Source organism: Paramisgurnus dabryanus, chromosome 23 (assembly GCF_030506205.2).
Source record: "Paramisgurnus dabryanus chromosome 23, PD_genome_1.1, whole genome shotgun sequence".
NCBI lineage: Eukaryota > Metazoa > Chordata > Actinopteri > Cypriniformes > Cobitidae > Paramisgurnus > Paramisgurnus dabryanus.
In genome coordinates this window covers 9942696-9958176 of record NC_133359.1, presented here as the reverse complement: position 1 = coordinate 9958176, position 15481 = coordinate 9942696, and the positions used below count along the sequence as shown (strand labels likewise).

The window sequence follows — 15481 nt, the reverse complement described above, 5'->3', positions numbered from 1 at the left end:
CAAAATGTGCTCAACCGTTTGGTTGAGCTGGCAGTTAAAGGGTTAAAAGAAGAAACTATAAGGTCAGATGCAGGCAGGAGCTTGTATTTGATCTTATTCTCCATGTCTTTTGTGCTCAAACCCTCCTCCCCTCCTGTTACTGAACACACTGGCTGTCAGCTGCCGGTCTCATGACCCGGACGATACTCACTGAGCATGCCCGAGCTGTCGTTTGTTGTCAGGGAGAAAGCAGACAGTGAAGAGAAGAAAAAAGCCACCCATCAGAGCCACACTTGATGCCAGCCATGCAACACTGCCGGCTAGACAATAGACATACACATTTCTAATTAAAAACCTTTGTATTCATTGACTTGCTTGATGTGTAGGTTTCCTAGTGTGGGTATTTTGTGATGCTTTGTTGAGGTGTTGACACATAGACCTGGTTTGTAGCCTCTCCCTCGTCTTCAGCAGGTAAGAATGGATTTTTCTTTAACAGAGCTGAGCTAGATACTGCATATGGCCATTTGATTTAATTATATTATTTATTTAGTCATGTGATGTTTCATTCATTTCTTTGTTCTTTTCCTAATGCATAAGAAAATATGCAACATGGCAGCAGAACAACCAACAGGTGTACAGTATAATAAACATGGCAAATGATATCTATAGTAGAAAGAATATAAATAAATTGACTCATATGGTGTATGATTAGATTTATTAAATGCATTTTTTAAATAAATGTATGTATTTATTTTATCAAATCAAATGTATATAAAATGTACCCATACAGACATGGTTAGCAAATTAAATTATTTTTTATATACGAAATCCATCAACATGTGCCACAAATCTACACAATCAATATGCACTAATGCAAATGAACTCTGAAGTGGACATTATGAGTTTCCGTTCATGCATTGTGTCACAGGTTGCCATGGAGATGACTTTGCTAATGGCCCCTTGAAAATGAACACCGCCTTCCTATTGGTTTTCTTCAGTCGATTTTGACCTCCTCAAACCAAGCCTCCTATTTTCTCGGACCACACCTGGCTGGAATGGACGGATGTGGAAGGGGGAACTCACTAAAGCAGTATCTATGAGCAGTATGGTATGGAAATCACATTATTAACCATTATGAAAATGCTTATTGTTAACCCCAGATTTGCAAATAATGTCTTAATGGGCAGTATATCCATATCAAGCTGATAAACTAAGACGTAGGCTGTCCTACTGACACAGTCACCTCACTAAGTAGATTACTGACTGATTGATAAGAACTTCTCAGTGTCTAATGAATGCAGGATAGTGTAATGAATTATATATCACAGAGAGGAAATGTACAGATAGCAGACACTGTGGTTGATTTATGATTAATTGTGTTTCAGAGCATCTTTGAGCAATTCTGGAGCGATGAGGACTCGGATGGGAACAGCGATGGTGAGGAATTCTTCTACGGAGCGCAGGTTAGCATTGTGCCTGCAACACCAGGGTCAGGGTTTAAATCTTAAGAAAGTATTTGCTGAAGTGTAGCTTGAATGCAATGTAAGCCACTTTGGATAAAACAGGTGCATAATTGTTACATGAGTCACACCATAAAATGTGCAACTTAAACCGCTTTTAGTGAATGGATGTGTTATCTAATTTAGTTCATTTAGTCATATAATTCCAGATCAACACATGACAATGTCTATAATAGGATGATAATAAATAACAAAGCTGATTGAAAAGCTTTGTGGGGTTTTCAGTGGATTATGAGAAGAGACAGATGGCTCCAGTTTGTTTTTATGTGAAGCTGCTTTGAAACAATGTTACATTGTAAAAAAGCACTCTATAAATACATTTTGATTGATTGAGTTTTTCATGTAACGGGGGTTCTGCCCTTTTTAAATATAAATGATTCAGGAGTGAACCTTTGCTTGGTTAAGCTCATAGTTTGTGCTAAAGCTTTAAACTCTTAAAGGGACCCATTTGCATTAAGCTTTGTATAGTTAGAACCCCAGACATGTTTTTGAATGGTCGTGCATCATTTCCTCAGTTGCGGCTGAGACAGGAGAAATACAGATTTCAGTGTTGCACTTCCTTCTTTCAATGATGTAAAAATCATCATTTTGCATCATTGAAAGCAGGAAGTCCAATATCTTTGTTGAGGGGGTGAGACTACAAACACCCCTTTTCTTGGTCAAATATAACATTTCAAATACAAATTTGATGCACTTTCAATAAAGATTAAAGTTTCTATGGGTGAAATGCTCCTTTAAAATCTGATTTTGTTTGCAGGGTCATTATGCTACTGACCTGAGTCGACACCCTCAACTGGAAAAAGATGTTGGTGCAGTGAAAGACATCTATTCTGAAAGTGCCGTTTCTGTAAGGTACTCCATTAACCCGAGTTTACTTGTGACCCATGGTGGCATTAAATGCTATATTAAGAATTAAATGAAACAGTTCACCCAAATATGAACACAAAGAAAGATATAAACTTCCAGAAGCCCCATTAACTTCCATAGTATTCTATTTTCCTATGTCAATGGGTTTGGTTACAAACATTCTTCAAAATCTCTTCCTTTGTGGTCATCAGAATAAAAACATTTATACATGTTTGTAACAACATGAAAGTGAATAAACGATGACAGAATTTTCATTTTTGGGTGAACTATCCCTTTCAGGCTTACATTTAAGGGTTCATGTCATTTCAACATAGTTTGAGCTCTTGTAATTATTGCTTATTATGAAACAGAAAGTCCTTGATGCTGATTGGTCAATAGCCCTCATTTAAAGCACAGTGATCAACTAATGTTTTCTCTTCAGTGTAATTTCTGAAACTGACTGTCTGGGATATACTGTTTTTTTTTTTTTTTAGGGAATATGAAACCATTGACGATGTTGACATCGACCTACACATTAATGTCAGCTTCCTGGATGTGAGTTCTTAGATTGTGGATTTCACTTTTTATTGACTCTTTCTAGTAAAAGCATTTACCTCATTTAGCGCTATGCATCTAAATTTGGCAGGAGGAGGTGGCATCAGCATGGAAGGTCAACAGAACAGAGCCGATCATTTTACGTCTTCGCTTCTCACTTTCACAGTATTTGGATGGATCAGGTGAGCAATAGATAAAAGAGATAGTTCACCAAAAAATGTAAATTCTCTCATCATTTACTCACTTTCATGTTGTTACAAACCTGTATAAATGTCTTTGTTCTCATGACCACAAAGGAAGATAGTTTGAGAAATGTTTCAAACCAAACCGATCATGAGCCCCATTGAATTACCACTCTAAAAACAAACGGTGCTATATAGCACCAAAAGTGGTTCTTTGCTCGTAATCATAGAAGAACCGTTTTTAGTGCCATATAGCACCGGTGAAGCAAAGCACCTGTGTAGAACCAAATAGGGGCCATATAGCACCACATATGGTTCTACATAGCACTATGGTTCTACACAGGTGCTTCACTGGTGGTATATGGCACTAAAAACGGTTCTTCTATGATTACGAGCAAAGAACCACTTTTGGTGCTATATAGCACCATTTGTTTTTAGAATACTATGTGAATGGGATTCATAATCAATTTTGTTTCAAACATTCCTCAAAATATTTTTCTTTTGTGGTAAATTTTTTGTTATATGTAACCTTTAATATAATTTTACTATATGAATGCCGATACTATATTCAGGAAGAAATGTTTTACCTCTATCAGAACCTACAGTGGAGGTTTTCCAGCCAACTTGTAAAGATGGCTTTAGTCTTGGAGTGCAGCTTAAAAGGTAAACGGTCTATTATGTTCCATTCCTTTTCCTTCTATTCTTTTTATCCTTATATATCCGGTAAATCTTATTTCCTATACAAAGAAGCTACCTTAGTGGTTCTTTATGGAAGAATAAAGCCTGACTTTAAACCTTTTAGGAACCTTAATTTTTAAGAGTATATCCTAGCAAAAAAAATTATACCACTGTATCTTTTCCCAGAATTCTCAGCATGTTTATATCCAATCAATGGAAGAATCTCAGTAATGAATTCCTGAATGCACAACAGAGGAAGAGACACAGCTGGTTCAAGGCTGGAGGAACCATAAAAAAGTTTAGAGCTGGACTCAGTATCTTCTCACCAATAACCAAGTAAGCTATGAGGAGATGTTTCTTACTACTTTTAGATGTATGCACATTTAATTTTAACAAAAACATTGCGTTTGTAGATTAATATGACTTATCCACTGTTCTCCAGGTGTTCCAGTGTTCCTCTGATCCAGGGCCCTGAGGTGAAGGTAAGATCAGCAGGCCAGGATTTGAGAGTTACCCGTCTGATGAGCCGCTCCATGTCCTGCTCCAAAGGAGATCTGCACACTTCCGGCCCAGTGGGGCAGGTGTGTGCCAATATTGACATTGGAATCCCATGCTGTATATAACTATTATAAAATAACTTATATATATATCCATGTCCAGAGTGTGGCTGTCCCTGGCTCACGATCCACAGTGCAAATCACCACCAGGCAGCTCATCCAACTTTTCTTTTCCTCCCAAGCTCTGATCCACTGCAAGAGCATTCCAACCCTAGAATATGGTTTCCTCGTACAGGTAATCTTCACAGTGCTTCCTTAATACTTTAGTTTTTTCTCACACTTTTTGCAAATGATGCAAAAGCTCGAATCAATTAAGGTTTAACTTCCTAGGGGTGCACCGATATACGCTAATAATACATGGCCAATAACTATTCTGAATATTATTCACAGCTATTTCATATACTACGGCTTTTGATCAGTAAGTCCTTATCGATCTGAAATCAATATTAGTTTGAGTCGTTTATAACATGCATTTAAAAGCAACAATTGTCAAACAAAATCATTACACATATTCTTTATTATCAATGAAAATACCTGAAAAGGTTTGCAGTAATATAAATATATTCTTAAGCCATTTCCTGGAGCTGCGTGCGTGTGTATAGTTCTTCGTCTGCAGCGCAGATTGAGTTTCTGCACAAGAGCGCCCTCTTGCTTTTGGATGTAGCGGCATTTCACCGTAATTCATAGAGAAGCATAGCAAGCATCATAGGCCGATATTTGGTGCACCCCTACTTCAGACTTTATCTAAGGTGTACTATCTATTTTTTAGACGTTTAAATATTGATGTTTCCTATTGGAATGATACAAATTGACAGTTTGGCTTTTAAAATTGTACTGCTAGTGATGATGTCATTGCAATATTTGTCTCTCTCATGCATTCTTTGCCGTGCAGGTAATGAAATATTCAGAACAGAGAATCCCTACCCTAAATGATTATTGTGTGGTCTGCGATGAGCAGCACGTCTTTCAAAATGGGTCTATGCTAAAGGTACAACAAAACTTTGTATATCGTAATTAAACAGATTGGTAAATCCATATCACTTTCATGACAATCGTTTTTTTTTTGTATGTGTGTGTGTGTGTTTAGCCTGCTGTTTGTACAAGGGAGCTGTGTGTGTTCTCCTTTAACACCCTTGGTGTGATGTCAGATGCTGCAGAAGATGTAGCAACAGGAGCTGAGGTAACACACACTTGATCAAAAATGTCCTTTATAAGTCACCCTTCATTGAAAAGTGACTTACAAAGATGTTTTTATACAGGTAGTGGACCTGCTGGTGGCGATGTGTCGTGCCGCCCTCGAATCGGCCCGTAAAATTATCATCTTTGACCCTTATCCTTCCGTCGTTGATCCTCATGACCCCAAAGCTCTGGCCTTTAACCCAAAGGTAGCTTCTTTATCACATGAAATCATTTAACATTACTTTTATCCAAAGCCACTTAAAGGGGACATTTCACAAGACTTTTTTAAGATGTCAAATAAATCTTTGGTGTCCCAGAGTACGTAATGTATATGAAGTTTTAGCTCAAAATACCATATAGATAATTTATTATAACATATTAAAATTGCCGTTTTGTAGGTGTGAGCAAAAATTTTCCATTTTTGGGTGTGTCCTTTAACATGCAAATGAGCTGATCTCTGCGCTTAATGGATAGTGCAGATTAAGGGTTCAGTATTATCCCCTTCTGACATCACAAGGGGAGCCAAATTTCATCTATTTTTCACATGCTTGCAGAGAATGGTTAATCTTTTTCACATTTTCTAGGTTGATAGAAGCACTGGGAACCCAATTATAGCACTTAAATATGGAAAAAGACAGATTTTCATGATATGTACCCTTTAATATTCTGTAATAAGTAAGTACACAACTTGTGACCTATCTCCCATTGTCACGTCTTTCCTCATTTGCTTTCATAAAGAAAAGAAGTTACGAGCGTCTACAGAGAGCACTGGACAGCATCACTTCTATTCGAGAAATAACACAAGTGAGCAATTCAAAAATAGTAGATTTAACATTATACCTGCAGCTTATAAAATATGTGTACCTTATTTTCTAGGGCCCTTATGTCGAAATAAAGAAGCAGATGGATAAAATGGACTCCCTCGCTCATCCTTTGCTGCAGTGGTGAGTGAAACATTTACATTCATGCATTTGGCAGACACTTTTATCCAGCATGACTTACAGTGAATTACAAGCTATGTGCTCCCTGGGAATCTAGCCCAGTGCCTTACTTATACTGCATTCTGTCTTATTCTTTTCCCTGTTCAGCTACAGGAACATATTATAAATAAATATTTCTGTTAGTTTTTTGCCGCAAATATTGACCCTAAATCTATTTTTGTCATCGGTATCTTTACAGGATTATATCCAGCAATCGGTCTCACATTGTCAAGCTGCCCTCTAGCAGGGTAAGGTTTGCTATCTTATTATTTACATTCATGGAGGACGTCTTCATCCAAAGTGACATGCATTCAGGGTTTATATTTTATCAGTATGTGTGTTAACCCTAATGCAATGCTTTACCAGTTGAGTTAAAGGATTAGTCCATTTTCTTAAAAATAAATCCAGATAATTTACTCACCACCATGTCATCCAAAATGTTGATGTCTTTCTTTGTTCAGTTGAGAAGAAATTATGTTTTTTGAGGAAAACATTCCAAGATTTTTCTCATTTTAGTGGACTTTAATGGACCCCAACACTTTTAATGCAGTTTAAAATTGCAGTTTCAAAGGACTTTAAACGATCTCAAACGAGGCATAAGGGTCTTATCTAGCGAAACAATTGTCATTTTGGCAAGAAAAATAAAAAATATGAACTTTTAAACCACAACTTCTTGTCTTCCTCCGGCTGTGTGACGAGCCAGCGCGACATCACGTAATACATCATCACGTCAATAGGTCACGTGTTACATATATGAAACGCACATTTGCAGACCATTTTAAACAATAAACTGACGCAAAACCATTAATTAGTATCATTCCACATACGACAACGTCGGAGCGGTCCTCTTTCTCCACACTTGTAAACACTGGGGCGTAGTTTCGCATGCGTCATCCGTGACCTCTTGACGTATTACGTGAGGTCGCGCTGGCTTGTCACACTGTCGGAGGAAGACAAGAAGTTGTGGTTTAAAAGTGCACATTTATTTTTCTTGCCAAAAATGACAATTTTTTCACTAGATAAGACCCTTATGCCTCGTTTGAGATCATTTAGAGTCCTTTGAAACTGCAATTTTAAACTGCATTAAAACTGTTAAGTGTTGGGGTCCATTAAAGTCCATTAAAATGAGAAAAATCCTGGAATGTTTTCCTCAAAAACCTTATTTCTTCTTGACTGAGCAAAGAAAGACATCAACATTTTGGATGACATGGTGGTGAGTAAATTATCAGGATTTTTTTTAAGAAAATTGACTAATCCTTTAAGCCTTACTACATTAAATGTACGCCTTTGTTCTGTGTTTTCAGCAACTCAAGTTTATGCACACCTCCCATCAGTTCCTGCTCCTCAGCAGTCCTCCTGCAAAAGAAGCTCGATTCCGCACTGCTAGGAAACTCCACGGCAGCACGTTTGCTTTTCAGTGAGTTTTACACCCTTTGCAATCCTTAAAATCAATTTTAAAGGTGCAGTGTGTAATTTTTAGAAGGATCTCTTGACAGACATGCAAAATAATATAAAAAACTATATTATCAGGGGTGTATAAATACTTTTTATAATGAACAGTTATGTGTTTATTGCCTTAGAATGAGACGTTTTATCTACATACATAGAGGGTCCCCTTACATGGAAGCCGCCATTTTGTGCAGCCATTTTTCTACAGAAGCCCCTAACAGACAAAGTTTTTTTACTAAGTTGTCTCCAACGATGACATGTTTGTCCGGTGGTGGCTACCTTAGCTTCTCTATGTGTTTCAAAAACAAGAGGTGAGCAGTGGACTGAGCCGTTGGTTGCAATTCACAACCTCACCACTAGATGCCGCTAAAATTTACACACTGCACCTTTAAAGGCTAAGTTAACAATCTACTTATCCTCATACCATTACAGATGTATTTGGTTGGTTTCTCCAGTAGAAAACAAACAAAAGACAAAAGTTTTTTTATTCACCATGGTGATATTTAAGTGAACTATTCCTTAAACATGCCATCATTTTCCCCCGCATACTCTATGAATGTCTAAAAACTCTGTTCTTCAGTGGTTCTCATATTGAAAACTGGCACTCCATTCTACGAAATGGACTTGTAAATGCATCCTACACCAAACTGCAGGTACTTCTACAATAACGACTCATGTACTGAATGAAAACTGATTTGTGTTATATACTATTGTTGCTTAGCATACTGTCTTAAAAGTCCATCTTTTTCCTGTTCACTATGACACAAGCTGCACGGTGCGGCCTATGGGAAGGGCATCTACCTCAGCCCCATCTCCAGCATCTCATTTGGATACTCAGGTAGGAGTCTTTGGGATCATTTATAAAGTGCTACATTCAGACAACACTATCATAATTTTTTTGAACATGGTACTATGATTATATAATGTGTCTTCTTTCACTTTACGTCATTTCCTACCATACAACTTTTTTTAAAGAATCTAGTAGTCTTTGAAAAGGGATTTAAAATTTAGATTCATGCATTTGACGGCTCTCATTTTAAAAAGGTCCTATATGTACAAATATGTACCTTTTAGGTACCAATGTGTACTTTTGAGATACCAATATGCCCCTTTTATGAAAATGTACCGCCCCATTGACAACTTTTGTACCATCTTGTAACTTTTTCTGAGTGTACACAATAGTTTTTCAATTGAGCTACACACAATTTAAGTGAAAATTAAATTAAAGGGGCCATGTCACAAGACGTTTTTAAGATGATAAATAAATCTTTGGTGTCCCCAGAGCACATATGTGAGGTTTATGCTCAAAGTACCATAAAAATAATTTACTATAGCATGTTAAAATTGCCACTTTGTAGGTGTGTGCAAAAATGTGCGTTTTTGGGTGTGTCCTTTAAAATGCAAATGAGCTATATTATGTTCCGGGTCAATTTGACCCGTTTTGATTTTTAAGCTGTCGGATAAACCAGTTAACCTGTGATTTTATTCTTGAAATTTTCTGACTTTTTCTCATTTATGGCCATGAACATGCATGCAAAGTTTAGACATGCTGATATTTTTTGAAGTGTACCAAATTAATTTTGTAACGATTTTGAGGTTCGCGGGTCAATTTGACCCGCATTTTGTTTTGCTCCAAAGCAACTGCATAGACCTAAATTAAATATATATTTTTAGTGTTTGTTGTTATATTGGTGTTTTACTATCCTGAAATGGGGGTAAAAATGCTTCTCCTCACTATTTTGAGTAATGAAAAAGACTTTTACAGACACAGATGGTAAAAGTGAGCTATAATTTCTGTTTACAGTGTATATGAAATACTACTTAAGTTTCAGTTTTCTTCCAGAAATTTTGTCACTTTTTCTCATTTAGGGCCATGAACATGCATGCAAAGTTAGGATACACTGATGTGTTTTGAAGTGTTTTTTTTAGCACAAATAATGATTTTTGGTACGATTTTGATGTTCGCGGGTCAATTTGACCCATATTTGTTTGTTCCAAGGCAACTGTATAGACACAAATTAAATACATTTATTGCGTATATTTTGGTGTTTTACTACCCTGGAAAGGGAAAAGTGAGCTTTTCCTCACTATTTTCAATACTGATAAAGACTTCCTCAGACACAGAAAAGTAAATGTGAACTATCATTTCTATTTTCAATGTATATGAAATACTATGTAAAGAAGATGAATTCAGACCCACAGTAAATCCAGAGGTGAATACAGGTGATGCCAGCTGTGCCCCACAAAACATGACACCAAAATAAGCATCATTTGTGTAAAATGCAAGAGGTCAGAAAGCACATGCTTGATGTGTGCACATCATGTAAACAGTGATTTCTTGAATTTGTACAATGAGCCTCAAGAACAAAAGATGAGCCTGTTTTGAAAAATAAAAACTTAATTTCATTTCACAGCAATATTAAATTGTTCATTTAGGATGTCTTAAACATATGTATGTTAAAAAAAAACATGTTGAATTAAAATTTAAAATGTTAAATGTTGCAACAGTTTTTGTGCAACATTTGTTAAAACAAAATAACAAAAATATTAAAAATTGTGGTTAAATGCATTTTTTTAAATCTTACTTTTTAATTTTAAGTGTTTATAATGTGTGACAAAGACTGATACTAAAATGGTTTTGTTCATACCTAATCCCTTCTTGTTTTTCATAATGTGATATTTAAGGAATTGCATTGAATCCAATGCGGGTCAATTTGACCCGCTCCATCAAAATCGTCACAAAAATCGAACACAATACAAGGGTTAAACAGTGATCACAATGAAGGTGGTTTGTTGAAATTTAAACTCAATTGTGCTGTGAATTATTTTCTTTCTTTCTCTCTGCACTAAATGGCAGTGCCGTGATTGGATTGTGCAGATTAATAAAAGCTACTTATGACATCATAAGCAGCCTCTTTAAATTTTAATGTTCCATGATACAGTATAGTAGTGTATGTGTAGAATGGGATGTTAAATCTATAGCATTGCTACTATAAATTATTCACTATGTAAATGTTAATCTTATTGATTTTATCTATAGGAATGGGAAAGGGACAGCACCACATGCCTACTAAAGAGGAATTAGTACAGCACTACAACCGAGTCAATACTGTCTTACCGGTAAGTCTATCTGCAGATACTGGACTGATGTGGTTATTCAGATAGGCAAAGTCAAGCATTATTTGGGCAGTAAAATGATTAGTTAAAACAAAACAAAAAAGTTTATTATGTGCTCTTTATTAAATTTGTGGGGTTTTTTTGCAGTGCCGACCCGTACAATCGAGATTTCTTCAGAGTCGCAATCTAAACTGTGTTGCTTTGTGTGAAGGTACGAATCAAATAAAAAATATTGAATAATGCTAATTATACAATGCAAATCAAATGATTTTATTAGCTTTATTTTATCTAGCTTAGTACTAAAGTTTTGTCTTTTATCAGTGATAACGTCCAAAGATCTCCAGAAACATGGAAATATTTGGGTTTGCCCAGTTTCTGATCACGTCTGCACACGGTTCTTTTTTGTGTGAGTTACTTATTGCCAAAGCTCAATCTCTTTATAAATTTCACAAATATTATTTGAGTCACAATGTGTATTTGTACCTGCTTTCTGTCTGTCTGTCTTCCGCAGGTATGAGGACGGACAGGTAGGAGATGCTAATATCAACACACAGGACGTTCGGATACAGAAAGAGATATTGCGTGTGATTGGAGGAAAGTCAAGTTGACTTGATTTGCTTCACCACTGTGACGATTTGAAAAACTTATGAACATCAGAACTGAACAGAAGAAGGAATTACCTCAAACTAGATGTCTTACAAGAAAAGAAGGAAGAACCATTTTGTAACTTTTTGATAAGCATTTTATTAAGTTATTTCTAATTTAGTCTCTATTTATCTCCTGTTTGCTGCTTTTTGTTAATTGTATGTTATGAAAAGTGAGATGTTAGCCTTAATTTATGGAATTTTAAAATGATCATTCTCATTACAGCCACATGGGGGCTCTATTTCCCAAGCAAAACATCAAAATGACAAGGAAAATAAATCATATGTCTTACTTAATAATGTCTTACTTAATGTTTACATCTACAGTTCTGGACAATTTCAAGCTATTGTGTGTATACTAAAATAATACAGAATAGAACACATACAAAAGTTATGAATCTGATTTATTAATGAGATTGTTGTGATGTAACTGCAAGTCGGTTATCATTTTAACTAGTGAAAATTGAATTGTTGATTCATATTCTGAGAATGATTTAAAAGTTAAATTGGCTTACCATAATGCCATCTGTTATGGATTTAACCCTTGTCACATGAAATGTTATAGAAATAGACTGGTAAAAGATGGCATAGTGATCTGTGCGCTCTATAAGAGACCCAACAGCTGTGGAGATTGACAATAAATGACAAAAATTATGTTACTGGCCAGGCCTAGAAAAGTGTAGACTTTTGATTCTGTCTGCAAATCAAATCCAATATATGTGATGTAAATCTGAAGGAGATGTAAAACTAAGATTTGTTGTCCTTTGAAAGGGGGCTTGCGGGTTTTATAACGCTCACATTTGTATGTTGGCACTTTTTTCAATAAATGTACAGCATGTGACTGATGTATTTCTATGAAGATAAGGAATGGCTGTGTGTGTTTTTGTTAGAATCGGATGTGCAGATAATGATAGTAATGGTATAGCAAATATATATACTACTTATATATATATATATTGATACTAGAGGTCAGAGGAGAATGGGCCGACTGATTCCAGCTGATAGAAGAGAAACTTTGACTGATATAATCACATAACCGAGGTATGCAGCAACGCATTTGTGAAGCCACAACACACACAACCTTGAGGCGGATGGCCTACAACAGCAGAAGACCCCACTGGGTACCACTCATCTCCACTACAAATAGGAAAAAGAGGCTACAATTTGCACAAGCTCCCCAAAATTGGTCAGTTGAAGACTGGAAAAATGTTGCCTGGTCTGATGAGTCTCGATTTCTGTTGAGACATTCAGATGGTAAAGTCAGAATTTGGGATAAACAAAATGAGAACATGGATCCATCATGCTTTGTTACCACTGTGCAGGCTGGTGGTGGTGTGGGGGATGTTTTCTTGTCACACTTTAGGCCCCTTAGTGCCAATTGGGCATCGTTTAAATGCCATGGCCTACCTGAGCATTGTTTCTGACCATGTCAATCCCTTTATGACCACCATGTACCCATCCTCTGATGGCTACTTCCATCAGGGTAATGCACCATGTCACAAAGCTCAAATCTTTTCAAATTGGTATCTTGAATATGACAATGAGTTCACTGTACTAAAATGACCCCCACAGTCACCAGATCTCAACCCAATAGAGCATCATCATTTAGACTAAACTGACCATGTCACAACAGTTAAAACTGAAATTAGAAATACTGTCGATAAAAGAAAAAACTGTAAAAAAAGCCATTAAAAAATTAAGTGCAGAAAACGATTTGTTAAAGTGTATTTTTATATTAAGGGGTAAAGGTATATGCATGGGGCTACACTATATAATGTCAATAGCTCTGTAGAAGTGATGTAAAAAATGTGTTTTTGTGTCTGCTATCATTTTGTTATCTGTCACAACCCTTGAAAAAAATTAATGTGGCGTGTTGCATTGCGACCAAATCCCAGAGGACATTTTGACTTCTCGATTAGCTTCCAGGCTTGTTCTCATCTGGCGCAGAAACACATAAGCCTAACAATTCATAACAGTGCACTTCATCCACATGATCCCTACATCTTCTGAAACCCCTCACTGCTCCTGTCAGGTTTTAACATGTTTTTGCTTATTTTTTGGGAGGGATTCATACTTTGTTTGTTTGTTTTGTTACATTGTTTTAACTATATCAATACTTGATCACATAGAAATAAGTACATTTTGTTGGTGTGTAGATTTTAGTGCATCAAGCAGTGAGGTTGTAAATTACTTCCAATGGCTCAGTCCACTGCTTTAGGACCACAAGAGTCATGCAAAATCTAATAAAGAACTTCAATATTTAATAACTATCTGGACAATAAAAATAGCAATTAATAGATTTGTTTAAAAATCCATAAATTAATCTATAAATACATAGACAAAGTTACAAAAATAATCATTAGGTAACATTTTATTAGGCAATAAAAAGTGAGATTATAAAAATAACGAAATGAAATATTAATCCATTAATAAATAGTTCAAAGTAATATAACAATTTACAAAAACAACATAAAACACTTAATTAGATTAAATTAAGATTTAAATCTTAATTTAATAATGGAATTTCAAAAGGTATTTCAGAAAGCGATTTAAAAAGAGAAATAAATAACTGGATTTATAAATTGAACTACAAATACAGGTTTAAATTAGGCATTTAAAAGGGCATTTCCGTTTAACATTTCTGTTTTCATTTCCCGATGGTTCTCCTTATTCTTTTCGCTGTACAATCAAAGCCAATCAGCGAGCTTGTTACATCTACCTGGCCATAGCTTATTTGCATTTCTCATTTGACCATTTGCAAGGACCCAAAGAGTCACGTAAAACTATAAATCCAGTTATTTATTTCTCTTTTTAAATCGCTTTTTGAAATACATTTTGAAATTCCATTATTTAATTAAGAATTTATAAATGCAATTTAAAATGATGAACTTATTTCGTGTTTTATGTTGTTTTTGTAAATTGTTATATTACTTAGAACTATTTATTAATGGATTAATATTTCATTTTTACGTTATTCTTATAATCTCACTTTTTATTACCTAATAAAATGTTACATAATGATTTTTTTTGTAACTTTGTCTATTTATTTATAGATTAGTTAATGAATTTTTAAACAAATCTATTAATTGCTATTTTTATTGTCCAGGTAGTTATTAAATATTGAAGTTTTTTATTACATTTTGCATGACTCTTGTGGTCCTCCATATGTAAGGAGACCCGCGGTGTATGTAGATAAAAACGTCTAGAAAATCACAAATTCACATTTTTTGTCAGTTTTAGTACACAATGTAACTAGAGAAGAGTCAAGTTTTAAATAGGAAAAATATCAAAACTTTTTGGTTATTTTTGAGTGCGATGCTAATGGTCTAATTGTACGGGGGGTTTTTTTCTCCTAGGGGGTTTTTCACCCCGGGGAGGCAGCCTTTTTGGGCTTTACCTAGCTTCCTCTTCTATACGTTGCTTTAGTAATACGTGCAATTATAATATTGAGTCATAGCCGCAGCAAATTTAACTGCTCATGCTTTCATGTATTTTGTTGTGCTATCTGTCGTTTTCTGTGCTTTTCACTGCTTCTTATGTAAAGCTGCTTTGAAACAATTGACTTTTGTGAAAAGCGCTATATAAATAAAATTGAATTGAATTGAATTGAATTGAATTAATCAGATTCAATGGATTTTGCTAAGCTATGCTAACAATGGTACCGCCAGAGCGGCTAAAATGGATTCCAAAACGGTAAAAATCAGTTGTCTAACTCTAGGGGAGCTGGAAAATTAGCCTATTTTCAAAAAAGTGGAGTGTCCCTTAAAACATTTGAAATATTGATCAAAGCTCAGT

General features: G+C 35.5%; 1 protein-coding gene across 2 annotated transcripts; it reads left to right on the top strand.

Annotated features, from left to right (window-relative positions):
• Nucleotides 1-189: 189 nt before the first annotated feature.
• parp6b (poly (ADP-ribose) polymerase family, member 6b) lies at nucleotides 190-12509 on the top strand. Of its 2 annotated transcripts, XM_065291999.2 has the most exons (24): nucleotides 190-450; nucleotides 577-610; nucleotides 908-1087; nucleotides 1365-1442; nucleotides 2257-2351; nucleotides 2840-2900; nucleotides 2992-3082; nucleotides 3679-3745; nucleotides 3947-4096; nucleotides 4203-4341; nucleotides 4421-4552; nucleotides 5210-5305; nucleotides 5405-5497; nucleotides 5577-5702; nucleotides 6235-6300; nucleotides 6373-6440; nucleotides 6676-6724; nucleotides 7781-7893; nucleotides 8506-8578; nucleotides 8694-8763; nucleotides 10966-11045; nucleotides 11190-11253; nucleotides 11364-11448; nucleotides 11554-12509. In XM_065291999.2, exons 3-24 carry the CDS (start codon nucleotides 1043-1045, stop codon nucleotides 11648-11650), a joined length of 1938 nt encoding a protein of 645 aa, XP_065148071.1. In that variant the 5' UTR covers nucleotides 190-450; nucleotides 577-610; nucleotides 908-1042; the 3' UTR covers nucleotides 11651-12509. The 2 variants fall into 2 exon arrangements, with proteins under 2 accessions (XP_065148071.1, XP_065148072.1); XM_065292000.2 differs by lacking the exon at nucleotides 577-610.
• The last annotated feature ends 2972 nt before the right edge of the window (nucleotides 12510-15481 follow it).